Source organism: Morone saxatilis, unplaced genomic scaffold (assembly GCF_004916995.1).
Source record: "Morone saxatilis isolate NCDOM2014 unplaced genomic scaffold, NCSU_SB_2.0 Contig12, whole genome shotgun sequence".
NCBI lineage: Eukaryota > Metazoa > Chordata > Actinopteri > Moronidae > Morone > Morone saxatilis.
The window spans coordinates 14,601,464-14,628,336 of record NW_023339674.1 but is presented as its reverse complement, the minus strand read 5'-3'; the positions used below and the strand labels follow the sequence as shown (position 1 = coordinate 14,628,336).

At 40.0% G+C, this 26,873-nt stretch overlaps 3 protein-coding genes across 3 annotated transcripts; all 3 read right to left on the bottom strand.

The window, feature by feature from the left end:
* Positions 1 to 224: 224 nt before the first annotated feature.
* On the bottom strand, positions 225 to 7,490 carry haus5 (HAUS augmin-like complex, subunit 5). The gene is made up of 19 exons (XM_035652802.1): positions 7,123 to 7,490; positions 6,936 to 6,998; positions 6,657 to 6,689; positions 6,384 to 6,408; positions 6,102 to 6,234; positions 5,786 to 5,945; positions 5,589 to 5,685; positions 4,823 to 4,914; positions 4,668 to 4,722; positions 4,445 to 4,572; positions 4,264 to 4,345; positions 4,020 to 4,174; positions 3,651 to 3,813; positions 3,350 to 3,430; positions 3,035 to 3,180; positions 2,636 to 2,732; positions 1,530 to 1,668; positions 1,219 to 1,351; positions 225 to 509 (listed from the first exon to the last, which is right to left on the bottom strand). The coding sequence occupies exons 1-19, from the start codon at positions 7,218 to 7,220 to the stop codon at positions 407 to 409; spliced, it is 1,983 nt and encodes a 660-aa protein (XP_035508695.1). The 5' UTR covers positions 7,221 to 7,490; the 3' UTR covers positions 225 to 406.
* A 639-nt stretch (positions 7,491 to 8,129) lies between these two features.
* Positions 8,130 to 13,116, bottom strand: LOC118322394 (fizzy-related protein homolog). The gene is made up of 14 exons (XM_035654059.1): positions 12,954 to 13,116; positions 12,132 to 12,249; positions 11,844 to 11,972; positions 11,606 to 11,669; positions 11,377 to 11,507; positions 11,056 to 11,138; positions 10,786 to 10,969; positions 10,641 to 10,706; positions 10,451 to 10,553; positions 10,053 to 10,237; positions 9,731 to 9,964; positions 9,047 to 9,151; positions 8,864 to 8,956; positions 8,130 to 8,768 (listed from the first exon to the last, which is right to left on the bottom strand). Exons 2-14 carry the CDS (start codon positions 12,198 to 12,200, stop codon positions 8,727 to 8,729), a joined length of 1,488 nt encoding a protein of 495 aa, XP_035509952.1. The 5' UTR covers positions 12,201 to 12,249; positions 12,954 to 13,116; the 3' UTR covers positions 8,130 to 8,726.
* An 8,000-nt stretch (positions 13,117 to 21,116) lies between these two features.
* Positions 21,117 to 26,873, bottom strand: rx1 (retinal homeobox gene 1). The gene is made up of 3 exons (XM_035653901.1): positions 26,567 to 26,873; positions 23,001 to 23,254; positions 21,117 to 21,635 (listed from the first exon to the last, which is right to left on the bottom strand). The coding sequence occupies exons 1-3, from the start codon at positions 26,871 to 26,873 to the stop codon at positions 21,117 to 21,119; spliced, it is 1,080 nt and encodes a 359-aa protein (XP_035509794.1).

Below are 26,873 nucleotides of genomic sequence, written 5' to 3'. Positions count from 1 at the left end.
ACAACTACAAGATCCACGGTACACTGGGGCACTGGGGGCAGATCAATACTGGGGGCTATTGATAGGTATCTGCCGCTCATTCCGCGGGCACATGAGCGAAACGCAGCACCCATTCAGCTTGTTCAATACAAGAGAAAGAGAGAGAGAGAGAGAGAGGGGGGCAGCTTCTCCGACAACTTTATTGTATTTCTGAGTGCATTTCAAGGACGACACAAGCAAATAACTGGATTTAAAATGATTTATTAGTGACTGACTTTCACATGGTAAAACATCAACAGGAGTAATGAGAATAAAAAAAAACAGAACTGTGATTTAGTTATAGCTATATGTGCATTTTATAACTACTGTAGCATGGTCAGTTTGCCACTGAAAGGTGCTGTGATGGATCTCCTTTATATTCATTGAACTACGAGGCTTTGGCAGCAAGTCTCCACCTCTGTAGCCACTGTTGATAAGTCAGTCCTCCTTTACTGACCTCCGGTAGGACATGTTGGGCCGGCTTCTCCCACCTAGATACAAGAACACACAACATAAAAAGTTAACCAGCAATCCAGACTGACCAAGGTTGAACCATGAAGGAAAACACACAGGGTCTCCTTTTCATAGTTTTATAGCCTAACTCCTGTCATTTAAGATGTTTAATTGAGTATTTTGATGTCAAAATATCTCATTATCACAAAAGAATCACATAAAATACATTGATTTCCAATGCAAATAAAAAATGCTCAATCATTTAACAGCAGAATGTAGTTTTCAAATTCAGTAAAACACATTTATCTAAACCACTTATTTGGAAAGCAAACACATCATATGCAGACAGTAAATGTAAGTATTATATTCAAGTTGAAACAGGAAGTAGTTCTTGGAAAAATAATAGATTTGATGTTTTAGTGATAACTTGTCACAATCACTTTCATTTTCACTTGCATGTGTGGTTTTTTGTTAACACAGTAAGACAGCAGACGTGTTAGAAAAACCTGCATGACAACTTAAGCTGCATGCACTAATGCACTCCACTGTAAAGATGTGTCTAGAGGGGTCGTGTGCAGATCTCAGCAATGTAGCTGGCTGGTAAAATGTGAACCGATGGGAATGTGGTGAATCTGTAAAATACCTGCAGACCCAGATTGAAAAGAAGAATTCTCCTTTCATGGACATCTGAAAGGAAACTAGAGACATACAATAAAATGCTACATGCACTTTAGAAATGTTCCTCACCAGTAAGAGATGGCAGTTTTGACTTGGACCCCATAAGAAAGGCCTTGGGCACAGCGTTGCGTGAGGCCTCTGACTCTTGGTACCAGAGTCTTCAGAAGCTTCTGATCCTCCTCCATGACTCTGGACAGCAGAGCTAAGAGGCATAGTGTAGACAAACAAACAGTAGTTTTGTTGTTGCTGAAATTGATAAAAATTCTTCACACTTCTTTTTGCCCGGGGAACATAAATTCTTCATCCTATACAGCATGTGAACAAACAGCCAAATACAAAACATAAGTGTATTTCAAGTGTCAGTTGTTTTGTTCTTTTACCTTTTTGATCAGATGCATGCAGCTGTTCTGCTTCCTTCTGTATCTTCTGCAGAGTAGCAGAGTGAAGTTGCAGTAACTGACGGAGAAAACGCAGCTCAAGCTGCTGGGAGCGTGTCTGGGAACACAACTCCTCTGGAGCCTGAAGTGTAAGAAGGAGTAAAACATGTTTGTGTCACAGTCAGTGAAAAAGGCAAAGGAGGAGAAATTCCATAAATAAAGTTCATATTTTAACAAAGCAAAAACCAGCTGAGTGTTTGTAAGACTAACAGAAATGTCTAAAAGGGCTGCTGGTGTTTTACCTCTGTGCAGTGAAACTGATTTTCATGGATATTATTTTTATCAGCTCTGCCGATAAGAGGACTGGGGTCTAACTATGTTGGTTACAGTCAGCTGTTTAATCCAAACCACTCTGGGCATGTGGAGTTTAAGCAGCAGTGGGAACTCTATGAGCTGCTGGCACAACTTTTATAGGAATGCCACGAGTGTCCACAGGCAAACTTCACATGCAAAAGTACTTATCAAAATGTCATTAAGAAAGTTATAATACATTTGTATAGAGTATAGTTACCATGTTAGATTCTTATAAAAACTCTAAAGTTCTTCCAAAAGATGTGAAAACGAACACACAGTACAACATTCACACTGTCAAGACGAGTGGTGTGATATCACAATTAAGGAATGGACACACTTTGTATCAAACTACTATTTCTTTTGTTTGATTTTTAGTATAAATGCTATTCGATCTTAAATTCTATGTGAAGTTGTTCTGCTGCTTTGATAACACCATTTTATGGTATTTTTTTGTTAAGTAATTCAACACTGTAGACTTTTTCAGAATGTCTAAAATGCCCATTACTGCTCTTTTATTTGATTCGATTGAGATTTTTTACCATAAAAAAAAGAATGATAATTTTCTCTTGCATTATTCCGTAAGTTTAACAATTATAGGATCATAACTAATAGTTACTAAATTGCTTTTGAACTGAATTATCAACCACTGAATTATGAATCAAACAGACTTAACCCAAGGACTGACAAGCATATAGATCAAAGAGGAGATCTCACTTCTGTTACAACAGATTGATGCTTTATATTTCCAGACTCACCCTGTACAGTGGGAATGCCAGGCTCTGACACAAGCTGCTGAAGGTCGGCGACTGCAAGCGATGGATGGACAACCACGATGCCGGGACTCTTTGCAATCTGAAACAACAGAAAAAATGTCACATCTCTAATTCTGTGCAGCAACTGTCACCACTTGATCAATAGTGCGATTAAAAATGTCTCTTCTTGTAATACACTTTCAATGGAGCCACAGGTTAATCACTGGAGTAGGATCATTTCTTTTCTCATCTCCTTCCCTCTGAATTTGTAGTTGATCATGCAATGCAACAAAACTCAACTGATTAATTTCCAAATACATATTTTACCAAAACAGAACTTCATTGGTTACTACTAATCTGACTGAGGTTTAGCCCTTCATGTATCAAGCAACTTGTTCTTACCCTTCAACAGTCCTACAGTCCAGAGCAAGAAGCGAAACCGTCCCTAACTGTCTGGCCTCTTTGGAAATCAAGTTCCTTAGACTGGTGGCTGCAGTGGTGACATCTTCAAACTGCGGCACCAGTTTGTCCTGGACGAAGTCCTGTAACTGAAACAAGACAGAGGAATAGAAATCTTCAAGAGATGTTCAAAACTTTTTTGTTTTCTTGTGGAAAACGTTTATTAGTTTAAAAAGCCCAAAACAGTTACTTTACTACAGAATGAAGCAAATCTTATAATCTCTCTACTTCAGTGTCATAGATGGAGAACATCCACACCTCTGTGTGCAGACGGATCAGCTCCGTCTTGGCTGTGGAGTTCCCCTTAATCAGACCTCTGATATGCTCCTGTCTGAGAACCTGGAGAGATACAACAACAGAACTTATTTTAATGATATGCTGGAGAAATAATGACACCTACTGCAAATTCATAAAGGTTTGGCAAATCAAGATGTTTATCTCCAGACAGTTAACAGCACACATATCACACCAATCCTCTAGACAGACATTATAATATATAATAATACAGATATATTTTTAAGAGTGACAGTAGCACATGTTATGGTCAAATCACTCTCACCACTAGTTGTCTGAAGTCAAGGATGCTCTGCCACTGGCTGCGGAGGTTCCTAAGTGCCTCCTGTCGGCTTCTGGCATGATGGTCAAGTTGGATACAACGATCTCTGATATGATCCCTGGCTGCAGCCTGCATAACACACTGGAGTTCCACCTCTAGAGCTGACCTGACAGCAACAAAGACAAAACAAGTTTTGCACTTGAGATCACATTAGTTCTTTGTGTTTGCAACAAATTTATTGCAAACGCAAAAGGAATTATTACAGAAGAAAAGGAAAGTCTGTTCAGTCTGCACAATGATCTCCTACTACAAAGGGGACAATACACTTGTGTGAACCTCATCAATTAACTCCACATTAGTGAGTCATCTTACAGTGCCGAGGTATCATTGTGGAGATCATCTGCAATACCAGACACCTCCAGCTCAGCCTCCTTCTTGCGGGCCTGCAGCTGGTTTCGGAGCTGCTGGACTCTGGAGCGGGTCTGGGCCAGTTCCACCAAACTCTGCTCCACCTCTTCCCAAGCAGCCTGGAACAACAAACATGTGCAATGAGCACGTTTTCTTCTACCATGAACTTCCTAAATATCATATGATAGTGTACACATGTGTTTAGCACCTCTAAGAGGGTCTTAACCGATGGCAACTCATTATCCTCTTCTGCTGACATGTCCAGTAGGTGATTGCTTTCATAGCGGAACCTGCAATTAAAAAGCAAGATAAATTACTTTAACACTAAAAAGTTGTTGTTGTTATAGTCTTGAAGGACGAGAGAACATTATAATAATGTTGAAGTTTACCGTAGAGCCGTCACATCCTGTGTCACATCCAGAGAGGTGAGTTTGTCCTCTAGTTCCTTCTGCTCTCTGGAGGCTAAATACTCCAATGCTGATAGGACGTGGTTTGGAGGATAACAACCCAACAGGTTCTGATGACAAGCAACAACACGTTAATTCAAAGCAAAAAGTAAAATATATAAACAAGTAACAAAATATTTATTGAGATTTGATCAACATACACTACCTCCACAGCACTGAGCCAGTACTGAAACACAGCAGTCCTTTGTTCACGAGTCATACTGACAGGAAACAAATAGAGAGGGATTAAAGATTCAAGAAAGAAGAACAGTTTTTTTTAATAGTTGTTTTCTCAAATACTGTATTCACTATAGTCCTTACTGTTTGGCTGCAGAGTGTCCCGTTTTCAGCTCACTCTCCTGTAAAGACTGATAGAAGTGGAGCCTGTCGTCACACAGCTCTCTCACTTCGCGCTAACAGGAAAAATAAAACAAATGTTATGATTACCTTCAGTCAGCGGCTGATGTAATACAGACAGCTTGGTCTACAATGAGATTTGTGTGAATAATTGCAGATCAACTGGTATATTTTCTTTTTTTAAACAGGTGGCAAAGGAGCAGCAAAGTGTGTCTACCAGCTGTAGTACCATGAAATTACTCTCAAGATGGCGTAGCATACGTAACATAATCCATCAACTGTGTCTCCAGGATCACTCCTTCCCTCACTAATTCATTATTACTCCCTATATAATACTGTATATAGCCAGTTGTTTACTCTATAGTGAACTGTAAATTGAGATTTCGGACATTATCGACAAATGTAGTCACATAACTTCAGAGCACTGGATTATAGGATTGTTAGCAGAACAAGGTGTACATGCCATGGACGGTCCTTTGTTTATTCCATCGAGGGAATATATAAGGTTGTACATATCGCATGAATTTCACACTCTTGACGCTGACGATGGAGGGTAAATGTAGTTAACTATATAGTTAATAGGGAGTGATTCTGGACACAACTACTGTAGCGTTTTTGTCAGTTGGCCTATTAACTCTTTATTATTATTATTAAATAAAAGCTGCAATACACTGACACAGCATAGGCCAGATGAAGTACCCTCTAAACACCAGATCGAGGCTGCTCTTACCAGGACCTGTGCCTCTGCTGCAGCTTTGGAGTTGAGGTTGTCACCATCACTGCCGCTGGAAGGTTTATTATCAAACAGCACTTCAATCTCAGCTTTCCTGCAACACACAATACAATTCAGTACTTTATTAGTACGAGTGAATAAACTCCAGCTTTATTTGTTTTTATTTGACTTATACTTTCAATGTTCTGCCTTACCTGGCCATTTGTTCTAACGCCTGGCAGTGCTCAGAGATCTTTTGTGTGTCATCAGCGAGCACCTGGCGGCCCAAGATGCAGCGCTGCCTGAAGGCCTGAAGAAGCAGCTCTCTGCGCTGGCTGTCCTCCACCTGAGCCCAGGTACGGCTGATGGACCGCTCTGTTAGTAAAATAGAGACTTTACATATCGCTGAACTATGGACGCAAAGCAAACGACAGCAATGAGCTGGCTTTCTGCCTTCTGACCACAGCATCTGCTAAACGAGAATGTGGTCTGATCACGTACCCAGTCCCTAACGGCATGTGATGGACTAACCTTGAGTAGCCGACTGTTCGTCTGTTCCACTGATCTGAGAGTCCAGGTGACTGATCTCAGCTCTCAGTTGCTCGATCTTCCTCTGAAGTTCTCTCTGCTTAGCAGCCTCACTCTGGCCATCCGCCTGCTTCAACTGAGCATGCAAAAACACCAGCAGATAAAAATCCATTTCACTTTATCAGTGGCTTTCTAACTGAAATTAAAAACGTCAAATTGTTATTATTAGTATGATCACTCAAGATTAAATGAAATAGAAACCACGAGGAAGGAAAACAAGCTTACCTCTTTGTCTTGAAGAACTTTGTACCTTAAAGATCATAATGTTAAGGAAATGAAGGGATAAAACACAGTGGTCATGGTAGCTGAGAAACTTCAGTGTACAATGAATGAAACCAAGGGCATATTTAAAATTATTGTGGGGACAACACAGCAAGGGATCGAGCTAGGGACGACCAGGGTCTTGAGCTCGTCTACCTTAATAAGACTAAAATGGTCACATAAAGCTGCTAAGACAATGGTGGCTTTAAAATCCTCAATGAGGGTCAGAAAGGATACCACTGGAGATTGCCACGCATGATCCTCACATTCCTGGGAAAACACAGAAAAAGGTCAAGAAGCTGTAATCCATTATTTGCTCATCTGCTCAGTCGAAGAGTGCACAGAGAGACTGCAGTTTATTTTACAGACCAATCCACTTTATCAGATGCTATGATGCTCTTTATTTGACCAGACAAATAGGGACAGACTGTGTTCTGGGATCACATGAAAGAAGAACTCAGCAGTACTACAAACCATAGATAAGTTACATATAAGGAAGGCAGTGTAAAGACTAACCTCTGTTGAAAGACGTGTTGGATGACATATTTCCATATTGACTTCCCCGTCCCGACACAGAGTCTGGAAAATAAATGATCATGAGCTTAACACTTGTTCAAAGTAAGCATCCTCTATGAGCACCTTTTATGATTAGTAGCTCATTATTATTAAGTGACAATATGGAAAGAATAGAGTTGATACCCACGTTTTAAAATAGCTGTCATTCGGCAAGCTGTCCGGAGGCAGATTGAACTCCTCTGTCGCCCATCGTTTCAACTCCTGCACAAGATTTCTGTCCGCCATCCTGACAGACAACAGACAGTAAACAACTTGTAGCCGAGCGAGCTAACGTCAGCTAGCGACACCGACAGCCGCTGCCCGGGTCGGGTAGGTACCGTTAACGTAGCTGATGTTACTCCCTACACTCTGCTCCGTGGAAGCTGCGGCTCTACTTTAACACACGGTAACTTAACTTGGTAACGGAATTGTTTTTTGTTTTGGTTTTTTTATTATCTGAAATTATCAAACTTTCAACTTCCCGCCCGTTCACGGCACTTCCGGTTAGCATATCCGCCGAGGCAGCGCCGCCGCCGGTTGTAGCCGGTTGTTGCCATGGATACGCAGTGTTACGGGTGTTTGTTTTTGTTGTTGTTTTTATTTATTGAGAAGTCTTATGGATGTAGTTTTATTAACTGCTTGAAAGTGGCACCAAATGTATACTTTTGCATACACAAAAATAAAACATACATGGATTTGTTGATTCAACTTTATTTTTCAATGAAAATTAATGGTATGATCACTTTTGTTAGTATGTATGTAACGTTACTGTTCCCCTGTCTTGAATAAACTGAAATCATTTCATTATACAATCCTGCGTTGTCACGATTAAATAACCTTGTAATCTTGTAAATAAAAAATGGTAAACTGACCACTGTTTCTGTAAATAGTCGATTAAACTACATGATATTGAATAAAATGGTGAAATAAACACAATTCAAGCATGTTAAATGTTGTATCAAACAAAATCACACCACTTAAAAAGGAAATATCTTACTGACGACAAGCCGAACAGACTTTATACAATCATACTTTCAAAAAACAGAATTACAAAATGTAATCCAACAACTAAAGTGCAACTGAGCTAAATTTAGCCCAAAAGAAAACAGTATGGTATTTGTAATGCCACAAAGAAAATATATACTAAGTCAGACACCGGTTCTTCAGTTCCATCTTTTATTTCTTCCTTTACTACAAAGAATCCACCATGTAGTATATGTCTAGATGCACAGCATTAGACTTTCTGTCCACAGGAGCCAAACTGCATTATTTCAGCCAACCACTCTCAACCTTAGTACTCTAAGGTTCACATGACGCACTGTACTATAAAGGCCTTAGTAGGTGATTATGTTCAGTTTCTATGTTTTAGTCATAATATGTGATGGCATTTTTCTCCACTGAGGCCACTGCAGCATTAAATAAATAAGACCTGAGTTAAACAAAAATTAAAAATGCTCTCCCCACATTTCAGATTACACAACAAAGAAAATTGTGTCACAATATTTTTTTAAGGCCTATGATTTCTTCACTCCACTTATACATTTCTTTTAAAAAGTCAAAAAGAATTCCCCAAACAATTGTTAGCATGAAAAAACTTGCTCAGTTGCTGTCACTGCCATTTGCTCTGTGAAAAATGTCACAAGATGCCTTAGCTTGTACTGTGTGTCCTTAGCACCATGTTGATGAGCTACCCAGTGGTGACACCAGATTCCACTCAAATTAGAGTTTTAGAGTTTTAATATTTGTTTTAAGTTATCGTATTCTGGTGAAGAGATTTAAAACTGATACAGATTCCTGAAACAAAAAGTAAAGGCATTTGGTTAATTGTTTTGCAGATATGTGAGGGGAGGGTAATTACACAAAGCTGTTACCAAAAAGTGCTTTCTCACCTTTGTTGATCTTGTTTTACTGAATACGTTCCAGAAGCGTAGGGTCTCATCTCCAGCTCCTGTTACTATTGCCTCACCATCCGGGGACATGGCCTAATGTTAAAAAACATTAAATAAATCTGACCAGCTTAACATGACCAACAGCAAGATCACATTCTCATCAGAAAGAAAACACACACTGACCAGGTAGAGCACTCTGTAAGAGTGTCCTGTGAGTTTGGCAACCTGAGTGAGAGCGGGATATTTCCACACCAAGATCTGGTTCTGAGAGTAGCCGTGAGTGCTCACCTGCAGAAAGAGGCATTATTACAATTCAGAAGGGGGTTTTGTGTAAGCCACCATAAACAAATTAAGTTCAGTTTATTACTGCAAACAAAACCATCTTCTCAGAGATGACAGACTGGCCTCAACAATGCATTACGTACATTGTGTGCCAAAGATATAAAAAGAAAGAGACAACACTTCTTCCGGTGTAAACAGGTGCATTTTCCAAAGTATCTCACATGTAAATATGGAAACAGTGTAGATACATCATCCCATATGTTGTCTTGATTCTGAGAAACACAGGCGATGTCAGTGAGTTGGGCCGATTCACAATTAATAATGTCTGTGAGAAATCTCTGCAAACTGATATAAAGTAACTACAAATGTATAACATTGAATAATAAATTGCCCATATATTCACTCCATATACTATAACACTTCCAAATTATCACCACCAGCTTTTTTTACAGGCATTGTGTCAACACACCATGTAACACCTTATTCTGAAAGCAAGTGTTACCTTCATGACAGATGTTTCTTTATATCGTCATAGCATGTAGCCAACAAATTAATTGTGCACAGTGTGTATCTGGACTCACTTACCAGCTCATTAGCATGTTTGGACCAGGCCAGGTTGCAGACCTGAGAGCCGGTGTCCATACACTGCAGCGGCTGTGAGGTGAGGGTGTTCCAAAATCGGATACAGCGGTCGGCAGTGCCGCCCCCCGAGGCCAGCAGGCCGTGCTGGTGGGGGGACCAGGCGATGGCTTTCACTGCAGCCAGGTGATCCGTGTAAGTTTGTACTGGGCTCAGCGAGGAGTGGTTCCAAACCAGCAGCTGAGATGACAAATAACAGCCACATCAGTAAATACAACGAGTACAAGCAGAAAGACAGAGGTAGGATTAATAACAGTAACAACTGTACCTTGTTGTCATTGCCACCAGAAGCGAGCAACTGATGGTCAGTGCTCCACTTTAAGCCACACACTTCCTGTCTGTGACCCTGCAGCCGTCTCTCTGACTGAAGTGGAGGGGTCCGCACATCTCTTTGAAGAATCATACGATCGCGGCTTCCCGATGACAACTGGTCAGCATTCCATGCCAACGCTCCTGCGGACAGAGGAAAGCTTAGTTTATGTTTGGTCACACTCTCAACATTTGACTATAATGAAATATTTTGATTGATAGGAGACCATCAAGAATGTTAAGATTTAATTCAGCTTAATGCTGGTTGTTAGTTGTCAGGTCTTTTGTTTTTGTTTTTTATTGTGAATTGAGTATAATAACCCATGTTGAGAGTTTAAACAGAGCAAATGTTCTCACCAACTCTAGCTGTGTGTCCTTCCAGGGCAAAGAGTTTCTTCCCAGCACCAGCGTCCCAGATCTGAACATAGCCTTTGTGAGTCCCCACTGCCACCAGGTTACCCTAAAAACACAAAGAACCCTTTCATTAACAAAAAATGACTGTATCAAAAGTGACAGTTTCCTGGGGCAGTAAGCTATGTGTACTTACCCTTTCAGACCACCCGACTGACGTGACTGAGTCTCCTTCCACTGATAAATCACACAGCCTTGTTACCTGAGGAAAAGACAATTCATACACATCAAACAATTCAAATTCATGTTCCAAAATGAGTTTTGTAAACACTCTAACCTACCTGGCTGGTACAGGCACTCCACAGGTAAACACATGTACCCAGCCCGACACTGAGCACGTTGAGAGACGACCAGTCCACCAAGTTCAGGTAAAAGTCATCCTGTAGCTCTGGAGCATCCAGGACTTTAAAAGGTATCTTTGAGATCTTGCGAGTTGGCTTTCTTGGTGAACGCAGCAATTTCTGACTGCAACAGGAAAAGTTGGACATTATGAGTTTCTTTGTTTGCAGTGATCAACAATAAGAGATCTAAAAACAACATTTTGCTTCTACCTTTTGTTGCTGACAGGTGATAGAGAGTACGGGGAGATGTTAGTACCATTGTCTGGTGACGACCCTTTGGTATTTAGTGAATACTGCAAAGAACACACAGGCAGAAACCATTATATTCTCTACCAGCTTCATTAAAATAACAAATACTGAAGAAAAACTGTAGGATACGTTGACTGAACAGTAATGTTCTATTATTTTAATTAGTTTTTTACCCCTACTCAAGACTCAGAGAGCATATTGTATGTGTGTCTGTTCTGACATTGTATGATCAATGTGCTGTTTAATTCAATATATAAGAGGTATGAGATGAAATGTTCATACAGTGAAGAGACTTCTCTTTTCTGGGGTTGATGGCTGTAGACGCCGGTCTTCTGTCTGGGGGTCTTGGATCTTTTCTATTCCTGCTCCCAGCAGCTCATTTTTCAGCAAAGCAGAGTAGGCCAGCCCATCTGCTACATGTGCACAAATATAATGTATACATGAGCACCAAACTACAATCCTTGGTGCACAAAGGTCCATTTCCAAAAGAACTTTTACAAAATGTTTTTACCTTTGATATTATCAGTAGAGGCATCCTTTGTTTTTCTGTTCTGACTTGGTGACTTCTCATTTTCCTGAAAATCACATAGATACTGTCATTAAATTGAGACACAAACTTCCCTCAGACAGAACATTCATATAGTAGTCAACTTCACCAAAGGGTTTTTTTTAATACACACAAATAATACTTTTCTCTTGCAAAGCACAGATACACTCCTCAACAAATGTACCCACAAAATGTTACATACATTTATTCTGTGGAAGTTGATATTCCAGTTCGCTCCCGCTCTGGTCGGTATGAATCTGTCTCCAAGTTTACTGGGTGACGATAACGGGGAGCAGGTGGGTGTCCGACCGTGCTGACTCTGTGTCAGTTTCTGAAAAAAACAAATGATCTTAAAGTGTATTTGTTCATGAATTTAAGGAAGTTTGGTCACTTTTCTACTTCTCTCATGTCATTGTTCAGTGTTAATGAACAACAGTTACATTATTAAGGAACAAAGAAAAACAGCGGAGAGGGGAAAGAAACGACTCACAACAGGGCTAAAGTTGTCATTTTGAATGTTGATTTGGCGGAGGAGGCGATGTTCATATTCTGGATCCATCCTAAACTGAAATCCTGATCCCACAGCCACAGGCCGGGAGGTTGAAGACCTGGCCAAGATAAGATAAGATATTCCTTTATTTATCCCCCTTAGGAGAAATTCAGGTTGACACAGCAGCAACAGGGCAAAGTAGTGCAAAAACAGAGAACAACACAAAAAGCTGATTAATAATACATTTAAAGTGAATCGTTGAGTTCAGTTAAAATGTTATTGTGACTTTGTTTGATGCTGTTTACACTTGTATTATGGAAGGTATCCCATAATGCGGGGTTAGAAAGTTATCTTATACAATATTCTGAAAAAAAAAGTGATTTAAACATGTGGAACCAGAAAGTTAGGTCTGTCTTGATGCTGTCGATAGAAAACATAAAACGACCTTTCACATATCTCAGCGCACTTTTTACAGTTAACCTGCTTCTCCTGCTAGAAACACCCCCTGATTACAGAATATAATATAAAACATTCAGTGTAATAACTCTTAAACTAAACGCTAAGTTAGATTTAAAGGAAAACAGATGAACTAGCTAGCAGTTAATTCCGTTACGGATCGACTAACTTTCAACCACTTCAAAGCAACAAATTACATTGAAGAAAAAAACCCTGTTTGTAGTTAACTCAATGCCATCAAACGACTGCTTTACATTCATGTTTGTACTAAAAAAACTAGAGCTACCTAATGACACCCAGCGTTAACTATCCTATCTAGCTAGTGGCTAACCTGCTGATATTATAAACAAACACAACGTTACATACAACAGCGACAGGCCTGAATATCAGCGCACACACACGGGCCGGACAGCAACAACAGCTGTGGGAGACAGCGGATGAAACTAAGCGATATATTTAAAGTTATTCACTCTCAGATGTATATAATATTAATTCAGTTTAGCTTGTGGTGGAGGAGGGGAGGGGTGACAATTGCAGTGCATTGTGGGATTTTTGACACCCCCGTGACGTGTGCCTCTCAAATCAAAACACGGAAATGCTTCATTTGTTTGTTGCCATTGGACGAGAAGGACTTACATCGATTAAATATGGGGGGGGGGTTTGTGGGTAAGTAAGAGATGGAGGTCTTTATAAGTGTATCATACGAGAGACAACACTATAATGTGTCCTAAACTGTACTTTCCCACTTACTATATACACTTATAAACAGTAAAAAGATCAAATCAAACATTTAATATTAGTTAACTGGAAGTAATTTAACTATATGAAACATGTTTTGGACCTCTGGTGTAGATCAAACTGTTTAACTTAACACACAAGTGAATATACTGTATGCTATTGTGCAGTAATATGGGTGAGGTGAGTTCCCTGTGATGTGCAAGTATCAAACATAGAGGGCGTGCTAGATCTATGTTCAAACCCTCCAGGACCCTCTGGAGGCAGGAGTGCACTGCTTTAGACTTTTACTGTCCCTCTGTGCTGGATGTATTCACATATTTTACTTAAAAGATCCACACTACAGTCTAAACTCTGATAAGACATCACAATGTATTATTTTTTTAAATTTAATTTTATATTAATAATCTAAATCTGCAAAGTAAATAGTCCTAAAGCTGTCAAACACATGTTGTGGAGTATATTTGCCTCTAAAAATGTAGTGGAATAGATCCATAAAGTAACATAAAATGGGAATAAGTACATTCAAACACGGTGTATCTGTTTCAAATCCTTCTAAACCAGCCTAAGCTTGTCTTTTCCTAAATTAACTTATTTTAATAATTGCCTGCAGTCTGACGAACACACATTCCTTTTATGCTACAATCAAAACACGTACCTTGAAACACACATTGATCTGTTTGTGAGTTTATTAACAACAGCAAACAAATGTAAAAATATGTAAATACATAAACACAATGTGATGAGACTTGATTGATCCCATGCAGGGGGAATCCTAGTGCAGTGACAAAAGTAGTAACTAATATAATGTGATGCCCACAGGAGAGATTCTCCTTCCACTTTGTCTGACTATTTTGTGAAGTAAAGAACACGTTTCCATGTCTGCAGGATTAAAGATTGACTCCTCTGAACAGTTTTGGGCTCATTATTTTTCCAAAATCCCAGTAAAACAGAGAACAGTGAAATCACGGCCGTTCTGCAGGCTTGTGATGAAAGACTTGATAATCTAATCAGGCGTGAAGCCTGGTTTTGGTTCATGACAGTTCAGATGTATTTTTAGATCTGATGGCCTCCTATTTTAGATTATACTGCAACAGGATTATAAATTCATAATGTCTGTGTCTGTAATAAATGTTTTGAGTTTGTTTAGATGTTTTGCTCTCATCCAAAAACACTGCTGAATGTACTCTTCTGTCACCGCCCTGTGCTGTACAATAATGTAGTGCACTGCTAATGAGCGTGTAGCTATAACAAAAGACTGAGCACTGTGCCTTTAATGCTGGCAGTGTAGTGATAATAATCCCACACTGAGCACTCAGAGGGCCCCATGTGAACTTCACTGTGTGCTTTCTGGTGAGTGAGCCAATTGAAATGTACCACATCGGACACACAACATAGCTCTACAAGTGTGAAGGAAGCACCCCGTCTCTCTTTCTCTCTCTCTCTCTTTCTCTCTCTCTGTGTCTGTCTGTCTGTCTCTGTCACAGACACACCCACACATCAGTGGCGCCAACGAGCAAATCCCCCCTTCCACCTCCCACCCCAACTGACCTCTAATTATGTCATGCGAAAAAGCTGTGTCCCATTGAAAAGCTCTCTTAATCAAACCCAATTAATTCCGCTATTTTCCCTTATTGTCCTTTGCAAGGAACGCGTCTTTCCAATAAGACTGTTAACTCCAGCCGTGGCCCTTTCAGATCTACTGGGGTGCGGGAGCGAAATAATAGACTGCACAATTAATCAATTAATCATTAGGGACTCAGTTGTTCTTAATGAACACAGTAACTCTGTAGCAGAGCTGAGTTAGGGCTTCCTCACTTGTCTTCCTATTTGCACTTTACTCAACAACCTTTAACTTTGAAGACTGACACCTTAATTTCTGTGACCTTTACAGTTTGACAGTGGAAAAACAGGAAAATGTGCAAATGCTGGAATTGATTTCTTGCTTTATAACAATATTACTCTGCTCCTATAATTACCAGGCTACATGTCATTTCTTCACTTATTTGCAGTCGTTTTTAGGTTTTTGGGACTATAGTCCAGATTACATCTCAAGTCTTTATATGCAAATTTAAATGCTATTTCCAGTTTTTCAGAAATGAAAACAAAACAGAGTAACTTCCAACTATAATAACTACATTTAGCTCATATTTGAATTACTTTGGGATTTTTAAGAGCTTTACAAGAACTTTTTTCTTGCTGTTTCCAGTCACCGAATCTTAAAATGACACAGCATTTGAATGAAGCTGCGTTTGAAGCTGCGTTACTAGTGTTTTCTACATAGCTGATACCCACTTGTTTCAATGCAAAGGCCTAATAATCAAAGCAGTGAAGGTATGTCTAAAGCTTGTTTTGTTGTTATTTTTGGTCAAAGAATTCAGGTCAAATCTATAGACAGTCATAGCTAAGGTCATGGGATACAGTCAAGAGCTGTAATAGCTAAGTATGTAGACCTTGCATTCAGAATATGTGCCACACTGTATGTGTCCACAAGGTCTAGACTGATTGATGTGACATGCTCTCTGTCAAATACAAGTCTCTATATCTGTGCCTTTATGTGTTTGTTTGCTTCTCCCACTTGTAGGTAAATATCTTATGAAGGGCAAAGAGCTTTTATTGGTTATATTTCAACAGGAATCACCTCATGGTTGTGTGAAGAGAGACAGATTGATAGTCAGATTTACTGTCCCAATTACCAGGTCGGGAGGATTAAAGACTCTGAGTCTTCTTACTACCAGAAGACTCAGGATTTTCGCCATCTCGTGATTTATTGTTCGACATGAAGCAGTGTGTGGAAAGATTGATTTTTTGTACAATCCAGATGTCCGGATCAGATTAGGTTATGTTTTGGATGTAATGCTGTTACAAAATAGATGCATCATCAGAAACATTGAGCTGAGATAATGTTAACGTCATATATTAGTACCCAATTGGGCTTTTTTAAGGCCCTTTTGCTCTGTGGTCCAGTATCAGTTGAGCGAGTCTGGGCCAGAACCTCAGTCCCTTTTCTTCTTTCCTGTGCTTAGATATGCTGCTTGCCTATGTTGAAAAGACAACCACAGTTTTAAGATGGTTAAAAAAATCTACTTAGCTAGAGTTCTGCAAGCTTTTATCTTTTAACCACCTTCTAAATTCATCTTTTTAACATAGACGAGCCTGGATAGGTTGACCCAAAAGGGTCTTAAAAAGGGTCAATATCTTTAGAAAATGGGTACATTTTAAAAAAAAGCTCAGCTAAAGTCTTATTTGACTCACATTTGAATAAATCTGAGAAAAACTGTCCACCAGAACTTTTTTTTTCCATGTTGATGTGTCGCTGCTCTTTTTCCCATGCTTTTCTTTGTGCCACTCACTCTGGCTAAACGCATGCCTACCCCGGCCCCTGGCTGTGGCTATAGCCCCGACCCAGCCCCAGCTGAGCAGTGCCAAGCTGTCCAGCAGTTAGTTAGTGTCTGTTCAGGCCCAGCTCGGCCCGGCCCGGCCCGGGTACTAATCCTCAGGCTGTCAGAGGGCCCCGTTCTGAACTCATCCTGCAACACAGGAAAACGCTCTAATTGGGGGATTTTCTACATCATTAACTCTGATGAGCAGCCATCCCACCCTCCTCCCTCTCCTCTTCCTCTCTACTCTGACTCCCTCCGTCTCTCCCTCTCTCTATCTCTCTCTCTCTCTCTCTCTCACTCCCACACTTTTCTCCTGCTTAATCTCTTTCTTAATGTTTCTCTCTCTCCTGTATCCCACTCTGATTACCTCACATTCTCTTTCTCTCCTTTCATCCTTTCTGGTCCAAAGCATTTTTTTTCTTTTTCATTCATTGAGAGTAATGTTTGTTCAGCTCTTTGAGAACAACATGAGATGTGATCAGATAAACAAAAATCAACATGTGAAAGTTGTGTTAAAAATCGTGTAAAATACAGTTCTTCACATCTGCGTCACAGAGCCAAGCATTACATTTTCTGAAAAAGAAATACTACTCTATGTTTAAAAACCTGAGTGGGTCATTTAACTGTATATTCAAAGACTCCTCAAAACATCTGGATGAAAAAATATTATTTCTGCTGCTCAATAAAATATTTTTAACCTGTTTCCCAAACAACACTTCCAACAAATTTTTTTGATGTGGATAGCCAGAAGTGACATATGTTCTTGCCCTCTTTGTTAACAGAAAATATAAACACACAAACATAAAATATTGGAAAAATATTAATAAATACTAATATATGTGATAGTACAATTATTAATTTTGGTTCTTGTACAAAGCAGGGAGGGATGTCGTATTGGAAAACTTGGGAAATAAGTTAAAACTAGAGCTGCACAATTAATTATAATATTATCGAAATCACAATATGGTGCGATATCCAAATCGCAGAAGCTGCAATTTTTTAATAAAAGGTCATTTGTGTGTACTTTTGTGCTGCCCTGACCTATATATCTTGTTCTCCAGATTTAAGCGCATGTTTGTTTAGTACAGACCCCCCCAAAATGTTTACATAATGATAATTTAAATTGTTTTTTCAGTTTGTGATGAAAAAATTATTATTCTGAAAATAATCGTGAATCATATCGCAATCGCGATATCTCTCAAAATATGTTTTTATTGTGCAACAGTTGGAATCATTCATTCACAGGGTTAAAAAAGTCTTTAAAGGATCCTGGAAATGTTCTGAACAGCTGTAAGTGTTGTTAAATTACCTTCTGGGTTTATAAAAGATCAACAAGTATTTATTTATCTGAAAATCAGATGCTTAGCCCTGTGACTTGAATGTAAAGCTAATTCATGAGGGGCACAAACCAACAACCCACCACTGGAGTGTAACGCAGTATCTTAATAAATATTTCCCAGTTACATCCACTGGCCTACCCATATGGCTCGTAGTAAGTCCATCCAGGCTTCCATCTGTCCAAGAAAGTGATTCACACGCCGAGGGGGCCAGCTAGCACGGCGGCACCGGCCCCTCTGTGAACATGTGTTGCAGCGGCTGAGCCTGCCGGCCCGCCTGCCTAGGGGCAATTAGGGAGTTGGGCCCTGCGGTCAGAGGCCCCCCTGGGAAGCCCTGATTGATTGGAGTCTCATCTTCCTAACAGGCTGGCACCCTGCCATCAAACCATGGAACAGCAGAGAGGATTGGGAGGGGTAAAGAAAAAGAAAAGGCTCTTATATGACAGAAAGAGACGGGTCTCAAGTGTTAGAGGAAAAGAAAGAAAAATGTCTCTGGCCATGTATGTCAGATGATAACGATTATACTGTAGTAATCTTGGATCGCTCTTTAGACTTTAGAGTAAAAGAAAAAAGTGACTGTGGGAATGAGTGCACAGGTCAACATGAAAGCACTGCAGTGAGAACGTGGAGATTCTATCAAACTATATTTATTTTCAGTAGATCTTCATTCTTTCCAGAATATAGACATCCAGACAAAATCAAAAAGAAAGAAAACAATGATATCACTAGGACAGATATAACTAGGACATGTAAGAAACAAAACAGCCATACAAGAAAAAATATCCTGTACAAAAAAACTAAAACTGTCAAACTTCTAGTGCATTTTTGCCCATTATCTAACCTTTGGCTTGTTCTTGGTCCAAAATGACATTTATGTTGCAAATCTAACGAAGCTTTTAACGTGCAAGGTAATCCTCATTTGCTCTACGCTGTGAGGTCCTGGCATTGTTCAATAGGGACTCTAATCTTCACTAACCAGCTATCTTAAAACTCTACACGAGGACAAATGACAAGCAGCAGATGTAGAACTGTATTTTTCCCTCTCCGACCAATAGTACAATGGATTTTAAATTGAACCAGAAATGACTTTATATTGCTCTTGCTGCTGTTGTAGCTGTAGTCGGTGTGGATGTCAGCACAACTTTCACGTCATATTAAGGAGAAATATCACAACCATACAGTTACGGGGTAAAAAATTGTCTCTTTTAAAAAAAATATATAAAAAATAAAAAGGAGTCCGAAATTGCACTTTAAGATGAAGGATTTTCTCTCCCTCTTGTTCCATACCAGCAAGTCAAAAAAGTGAACATACGGGCCTACCATGTAGCTTCTCTGCCTGTACTGTACATATTCAGTGATATGAGATGCTGCCTGTATATGCTGTTGTTAAAATGTCTCAATATCAAATACAAATCTGTTGAGCTCTACTGCTCATATGAAACACATTGTACTTCTCTACCTTTAAGAGCTCGGCTATAACAGATGGTACAAGACCAATATTGTGTCACTAATGACCGTAGCAGCTACAATACATGTTTCTCCTCCTTTGATTGAGAAAGGAAAAAAAAACTTCCATGACAAAATGGTTACAAGGGCCTATTTAGTGCCGCCTGAGACCGCTTTCCCCCCCTCTCCCCTTCAATTTCGGACAAAGAGGATACACTTGGATCAATTGTGCCGAACAAAGACTAAACTATGTGGGGTGACGCATCACACAGGGCTCTTTCTGCTGCCCTGCACGTACACGCAGCCACCCAACACTGAGCTGCCAACAGGTTTTCTCCTCCAACAGCCACTCAAGCAAAAAGAGGGTTACTCCGCTCACTAGCCTGTCTTTCTTTCTTTCAAACTTCCTTCCTTCCTCCCTCGCTTCCTTCTTTAAAGCATCTCAGCACTCGGTAATAGTGCAGAATTATTTTTGGTATATTCTCAGCCCTGGTCCACTTAGAAGGTGCAATCAGATCTCTGACCTCTAGTACACTTTCCCACCTAATAATTATCTATTTTACAGTTTTTGACCCCATAATTGAGAGATTCTCCTCTCCCTGTATATTAAAAAAACCACGACAGCAGGCGTCACTGATCCTCTGCTGTCATCTTCCTCCAGTCATACCAGGGCGTGGCTCAAATTTGAGCTATAGGCTCAAATATTTAAACAGGGCAGTCAGTAAGTAGCAACATAAACCATGCAAGATTATCTTCTACTTTTTTTTTTAAATCAACAGTGAGACGTGCATTTGCAGTCACAGTCAGATACATTGTTATGTGTCTTCACATTAAACTGAGACTGGACTTTCATTCACAAAGTAATCTGAGACTCTGATTAGCTGACCCATGAAAATGCGACAATTGGATTAATTAGTAAAAGCACAAACTTTGTAAAAAAAAAAGGGGGAAACATGAACAGCTGAATGATGTTTTGTCTGACTCAATTTCTGATGGTTGACAGAAATAACAGAAAATAATCCCATATTTGGGGGGTTTTCAATGACAGTAATTCCCTGTTCATGAACAGCTGTCGCAATGGACATATAAACATATCTAAGTAAGTACGTTTGTGACCCATGAAAAAACCTGCCAGTTTTATTAGATAAGCTGGTCAACAATATGGACGAACCAATGCATTGATCCAAAAGTACCTTTAAAGATAGTTTGTTATGAAAAGTGGTTGATAAGGAAAGAAATCTCTGTGCTCCTGGGGTGCAAGTTTGCGTGTAGAGCATTGGTCATTAAGAAGACATTTGCTTTTACAGCACTCAAGGCAACGCTAAACACTTAGAGATTGGAGGGAGAACAGATGTCTGGTAATTAGTGCTTTAAAATTAACACTTTAACAAGACTGTAGAGTTCACGTTTGCTTCATGTCCTTGAGATGAAAAAGAAGAATGGTCAAAGAAAGTCCTAAAATCCTCAGTTTTCACAGTTCAAAATCCATTTCCTTCCTTTGCTCTGTGGGTAACATGTCACTGTCATTTTCCAACATTTTGCTGGGTGTCTTTTACCCTGAATCCCAAGAAACAACTTCAATTTCTTCCTTTCCCAGTGTCATTCACATGGACTGCCAGGTTTGTTAGTCACATGGGTTGCCAGGTCTTGTCCATAGACTGGATGTGTTCCTTGGCTTTCATTCTCAGTGCAGCGATACTAGAGCTGCGCTGGTCCACGTCCTCCATAGGGTATTTATCAGGGTACGGTGCGGAACACTGGTATGGAGGAGGAGCCATACTCTGCATCCCCTGGCCCATGGACGGATGAGAGTGAGGATGAGAGTGAGGATGAGGATGAGGATGAGAATGAGAATGAGAATGAGGATGAGGATGAGGACTGGAGTTGAGGAAGCTGTGGCTAGGGTAGCTGGGCTGGAGGCCTTGAGCTGGACCCATGAAGCCCGGGATGCTGTGAACTGGTGTAGCGCTGGACAGGGGAGAGGACAGCCAGGGGTCCAAGGGGAGGGAGTTTGTCATCGGACCCATGCCGGTGTGAACTGGTGATGGGCGGCTGAAGGACAGCATGGGTGAGTCGTGCAGCTTCATGGTGCTGGCATCTAATTTTTCCTGCCGACGCCATTTAGCTCTTCGGTTCTGGAACCAGACCTGGGGGACAAAATCAAGTTACATCACAGTATAATATCAAGATCATCTAAATAAGAAATGATTCTCTATCAATACACTACTGCAAAATAATAGCACAATTATTATCTCAACCCAACTAAACTAACTTCAGAAACATAAAGTTGTAGTAAAATATGTACAAGCACTGCAGGTTTGGATGGTGTTTATCATCATGTTTGCAGCATGAACCAAACATTTCTTGAGAAGTTGAGCTTGAAGATTAATTTATTTAATTCTGCATTGATCATCCACTCCAACCGGTCGAGGCAGACAGCCACCAACCTACAGCCGGGCTCTGCTCAAGTTTTCTGTCTCTTAAAAGGAAGTTTTTCCTTGCCACTGTCGCCAAGTGCTTGCTCATGGTGGAAATTGTTGGGTCTCTTTAAATAATAAGGACTATGGTTTAGACCTGCTTTATTTGAAAAGTGTCTTAAGATAACTTCTGTTATGATTTGGCGCTATACATATAAAATCTAATCATCTCTTCAACCACTGATGATGGCCATGAGATTCAGCTAAAAACTCACAAATGTCCAGTAAGAGGCCAATATGTTAAGTTATTTAAGTTTATAAGTTGCCAAATTCTTTGAGAGCTTCATTTTCACATAACTTCCACCCTCTGCTGAATCCAGCTGCTGGCAACAGTGCTACAGCCTTTGTGTTCTCCTTGAAATTTACATTATGTGGAGATTGTCCGTTTGTGTTTTGACCTGTGTAATCCCACCGCCTATTTGGACACCCTGGGTTGCCACATATGAAACTAATTTCTTGGAAGAAAGAAAATAAAATGTGAATCAGCAGACATAATGGTGGATTCTGCCTCAGCATCCGGTCAAACACAGGTTAATACTGGAGATGCGTCTGAAAGAAAGAGACAGGTTTTGTCCTTTTGTCCTTAGTTAGCCCATTTGATTCCTCTAAAGACGTTTAAAGAATGCACCTTCTTGTCCTTACAACTCGACGTGACATTGGCATTGTGGGATTTAACAGTTGGAAACTCACACCCTGCTTGCGTAACTATCCAGTACAATCTCCTCACCTGAATACTGTCAGGCCAAAGGCCAAAGGCTTAGCATGTTTTCTAAAGAGCACCTCAGCATTTGGAAACACATCACTTTAACTCTTAAGGTTAACTGTCAGCTAGTGATGCGGTACTGTAATTATTCTACTGCTGTAATATATTGAGGAAAACAAGACAAAAACAAAAACATGAACACTGCAGACTTGGACACTTACTTATGTAATTAAACACATTATCATTAGCTTCATTAATGAGAAAACTTACTGAAGGAACATTTCTGATGTAAAAGGATCTCTGTGATGTTGACTTCTTGTGAATCCGCCTACCTGAACTCTGACCTCCGGGAGGTTCACCTTCATGGCGAGCTCCTCGCGGCTGTACACGTCTGGGTAGTGGGACTTCTCAAAGGCACGCTCCAGCTCATGCAGCTGGTAGGTGGTGAAGGTGGTGCGGTTGCGCCTGTGCTTCTTCTTGGGCTGATCGTCCTTGCATGGCTCCGGAGACTTGCCTTCATCACTCTCTACACTTTTCCTCAGCTCATTCAGTTCCTCATCACACTTGTTTGTGAATAAGTCAGTGTCTGTTGAGCACACAAGAAAAATTTGTCAGGAGTGTAGATTTTCTTTATATACGTTTTCATAGTTTTATGAATTGTGACTGTTACAAATATGAACTATAATTTAGAAGAAAAACAAAAGCAGAATGGTAAGTTGAAATGAAGAATGTAGTGCCCACTTTCCAGTAGAGCAGACATTGGTTTGACACCTGCAACAATAGGCTACTGTAGGTCAGTGAAGCAAGCAATCCCCTGAACTTCAATGAAGCTCAAAAACATTCCTAATCGGATTTAAAAAGGTTTATCTTTTCCAAAAGTAAACTTTCCTCAAACGATGTTTGGAAACAAGAGTGTTCCCTTTCTTTTTCTGAATTGAGCTATAAATTACTTTGTTGTTTACATGGCATCACATTCGTTATTTATTTTTACATAGACTGCAAAACCACTCTTAGTTCATTCCCACGGTGTAGTTGATTATTATGATTATTATTGAAGCAGTTGCCACAAAAATAAATATTCACTAAAATGAATCAAAAATATGAAAACAACTACATCCTGTCAACATTTAGTTTAAACAGACCAGAGAAACACAGTAACACATTACACAGCAGAATGGAGTCCTTAACACTGAATTAGTCTAACCAGCAAGTAATTGAATTAAACAAAGTACAAAGATGATGATCCAGCAATCAGATCAGTCGCTCTCGTGAACCAGCCAGAAGGGTTTATCTCTGCCAGGATCAGACCTGAATCAGGTACCATACACCATTCAGGTTGTGTTGGAGAAGTTGTCAATCACAGAAAGTAGGTTAAATTGACTTTAAAATACTTTCCTGGTAAAAGGATTAGAATTTGCATCTAAGTAGAAAGAAACATTTGATTGTAATTTGGCCCACAAATATTGGTGGACTAATTCTGAGTTCTGAAATAATATATTTCATCTTCTCTGTCAATATAATCAAAATAAACTTTACAAATTAACACAATTAATTAGGAAGTGGATGGAATTTGCTCATTTGTCAAAAAAAGCTAGTAGGTGAACATTAATCCACTGTGGTCAAAACACTGACATATCAGCATCCCTTTAAAGTAGTATGGAGAACCTGTCAGCAAACAGCTGCTTATTTACACATCAGTTCATTGTATCATTTTTAGAGGTTTTTCAGCTGCCTGCTGCGGCCAAAGATGGCACTATGAGAGCAGAATGAACCAAAACAGTAAATTTAAGGACTGCAAAGCTAAATAATGAGTTTACTTGCTATACACCTCCTTAGAGCTGAGGGAAGCTGCATATTCAAGCTGCACTGATAATCTCTGAATCACTACAAGCAACACTTTTTACACATCGTTTTCACATTGTTGCTTGATACAGTGTAAAATGTTGATTATAGCTGCTTTAATTTACAGCTTTTTATGTCGAACTAGTGATTCTAAAGTCAAAAATTAACACTCACACTTAATGTTAATGTCCTGACTGTAGTGTGGAGTTAGAGGTTTTCTCAGCATCCTTCTTCAACACATGTTGACTGTCAACCTGTCGTTGCTCCAGTACAACAACTGACAATATTCAAATGTAAATGTGAGCATGTGTCTGTGACTGAGACGTGTTGATGGAGATAAAGTGGGGGTCATTGTGGTCTTTCAACTGGCAAACGGGAGCAAAGGCAAAGCAGGATTTTTAGGGGTTCATTTATCCACCTCTCATTAAGCAGCTATGACAAAGGCCAGGCTCTGACAAAGGCAGAGGTCAGGTCTGGTTCAGTGACCAGCTCTTGGCTTGTCAGACCATCACAGCCGCTGGTCTGAAGGCTGCCCACTGTTTATCAGCCAGCAGAACATCTCAGCACAGCGAGGAAGAGGAGGGCGGGGGGGCGACTGACACCAAGCGCAGAAAAGTTGCTCATTCAGGGGGAACTGGGCTGACTTCACAGGATAGTTGCATACAAAAGAGTGATGTCATTGGTGTTGATGTACGTTAATCAAGAGAAACAAATGTCCTCCTGGATTCAGTGACTGAATTTGAATCACTCATAATCAATTTTTTTGCCAGACAAGATATATCTGTGTTTCTGCCACAAAATCACCAACCACCTGCCAGATCCTGCATGTGAAAATAGCTTCAGATTAAATGTGATGAATTTGACTCTGAAGAACGAACAATAACAATAACACCCGAATGAACTACTGTACAATCTAATCTGCACAGAAGAGAAGATTAGGGGAATTCCACAAGGGGATGGGATTGGGCTTGGGGACATAAACCCCTTGCACCATCTTGTTCTGTGATTTATCTCTCAATCACAGCCCACACAGTTAATGCAACAGGCTCGACGTGGCTACAGTGTGTAACACAGTGAGTCTACATGTGAGTGGTTTTGAATGGATGCAAACTGCATCGCATAAGATTTGATGGTTCTAAAATTGGCTTATTTAAATAGGTCACATTTCTAATTATCAGTTGTCTCTGCCTGTCAAACAATGGTTCAAATAATTAAACAAACAAACAAACTAAACACATTTCACAGGTCTCAGGTCCACAGAGGCCTAGCGTTGTGTTGTTAACAAAAGAATAGGACTGATTTCAACACTTTGTCTCCTCATTTGAATAATTGCTGAATAATTAATGTAATACTATACCAAAATGATGCTCCATTGTTTGGTTAATTAAATCTTTTTCATTGCCCTTGCAGTTTTTAAACTTATAGGCCTATAGTGCAGATTTGTCAACAAAATAATTACATTATATTAAATAATACATGTTTTGAGGATGTTTTTTTTTTTAAAGCTATGTCTGTAATCTCTTTTTTAGTGAGTCACAAATTGTTTTTTAAGGTATAAGTTTTAGAAGTACGTCTCTTGAGTGCATGCTGTGCTTGCTGTACATGCTCTTTGATATGCTTCCTTATCTTATAAACTTCATACTGGTCAAACTTAACAGTATAAACTCATATTTGGGCTTTGAAGTTTTTCAAAAGATCATCAACTTCATTCTGGCATATGAATAAGTTTTGTTTGAACCATGAAAGACTGAATCTGGTGGTCAGCTCAGTTTGCTGAGAGGCATCAATATCCTCACTTCAGTGCAGCAAAATCAATTCTTTCTTATCCAATTCAAATCTCTGAAACACTGAACCTATACCTCATACTTATCCAGCTTTCCGAGACCAGAGGTGCAATAATCAATATCCTTGACCATCATAAGCACACTCTGAGGCATTATCTGCATTGAACCAAAGGAGCTCGAACCACAATAAAATTGATACCTGGTGGTGCAGAAAAAACATCTGCTTTGCCAGGATGGAGACAAGCATCCCCAACATCTGCAGCCCGACTCACCGTGGTACTGCTGCTGCTCTGAGCTGCCGTTTCTCAAGGAGGAAAGGTGCCCGCTGTAGGTTGGGTGTGCCGAGGGCTCCTGCTGCTTCCCAGGCTCTGCCAGGCCATCTATGTCCACTTTATGGGGTCTTGGGGCCCCAGCAGGGTTGAGCAGGGGGTCCTGGTCCTTACTGAAACCTAGAATGACATCAATGCTGTGGACACGGCCCCCTGCACCGATGCCCCCACCTTTTCCCATTTCGTGGAAGTTGCTGGGTGAGAGGCAGCTGTCGTCCACCATGCTCATGGTATCCAGTGATAAATGCAT

Excerpts from the sequence above, each read along its gene's own strand:
- LOC118322394 (XM_035654059.1), bottom strand. The coding sequence starts at position 12,200 with ATGGATCCAGAATATGAACATCGCCTCCTCCGCCAAATCAACATTCAA. Across the intron at positions 11,139-11,376 it reads AAAAGAGAAGTCTCTTCACT|TATTCACTAAATACCAAAGG; the intron begins GTATGAACATTT and ends TGTTCTTTGCAG. Across the intron at positions 8,769-8,863 it reads GTAAAACAAGATCAACAAAG|GAATCTGTATCAGTTTTAAA; the intron begins GTGAGAAAGCAC and ends TTTTTGTTTCAG.
- rx1 (XM_035653901.1), bottom strand. The coding sequence starts at position 26,873 with ATGCATTTATCACTGGATACCATGAGCATGGTGGACGACAGCTGCCTC. Across the intron at positions 23,255-26,566 it reads AGAGCAGCAGCAGTACCACG|ACACTGACTTATTCACAAAC; the intron begins GTGAGTCGGGCT and ends TGTGCTCAACAG. Across the intron at positions 21,636-23,000 it reads TCCCGGAGGTCAGAGTTCAG|GTCTGGTTCCAGAACCGAAG; the intron begins GTAGGCGGATTC and ends TTTGTCCCCCAG.
- haus5 (XM_035652802.1), bottom strand. The coding sequence starts at position 7,220 with ATGGCGGACAGAAATCTTGTGCAGGAGTTGAAACGATGGGCGACAGAG. Across the intron at positions 6,409-6,656 it reads ATGCGTGGCAATCTCCAGTG|GTACAAAGTTCTTCAAGACA; the intron begins GTATCCTTTCTG and ends ATGATCTTTAAG. Across the intron at positions 4,723-4,822 it reads GGACACTCTGCAGCCAAACA|TATGACTCGTGAACAAAGGA; the intron begins GTAAGGACTATA and ends GTTTCCTGTCAG.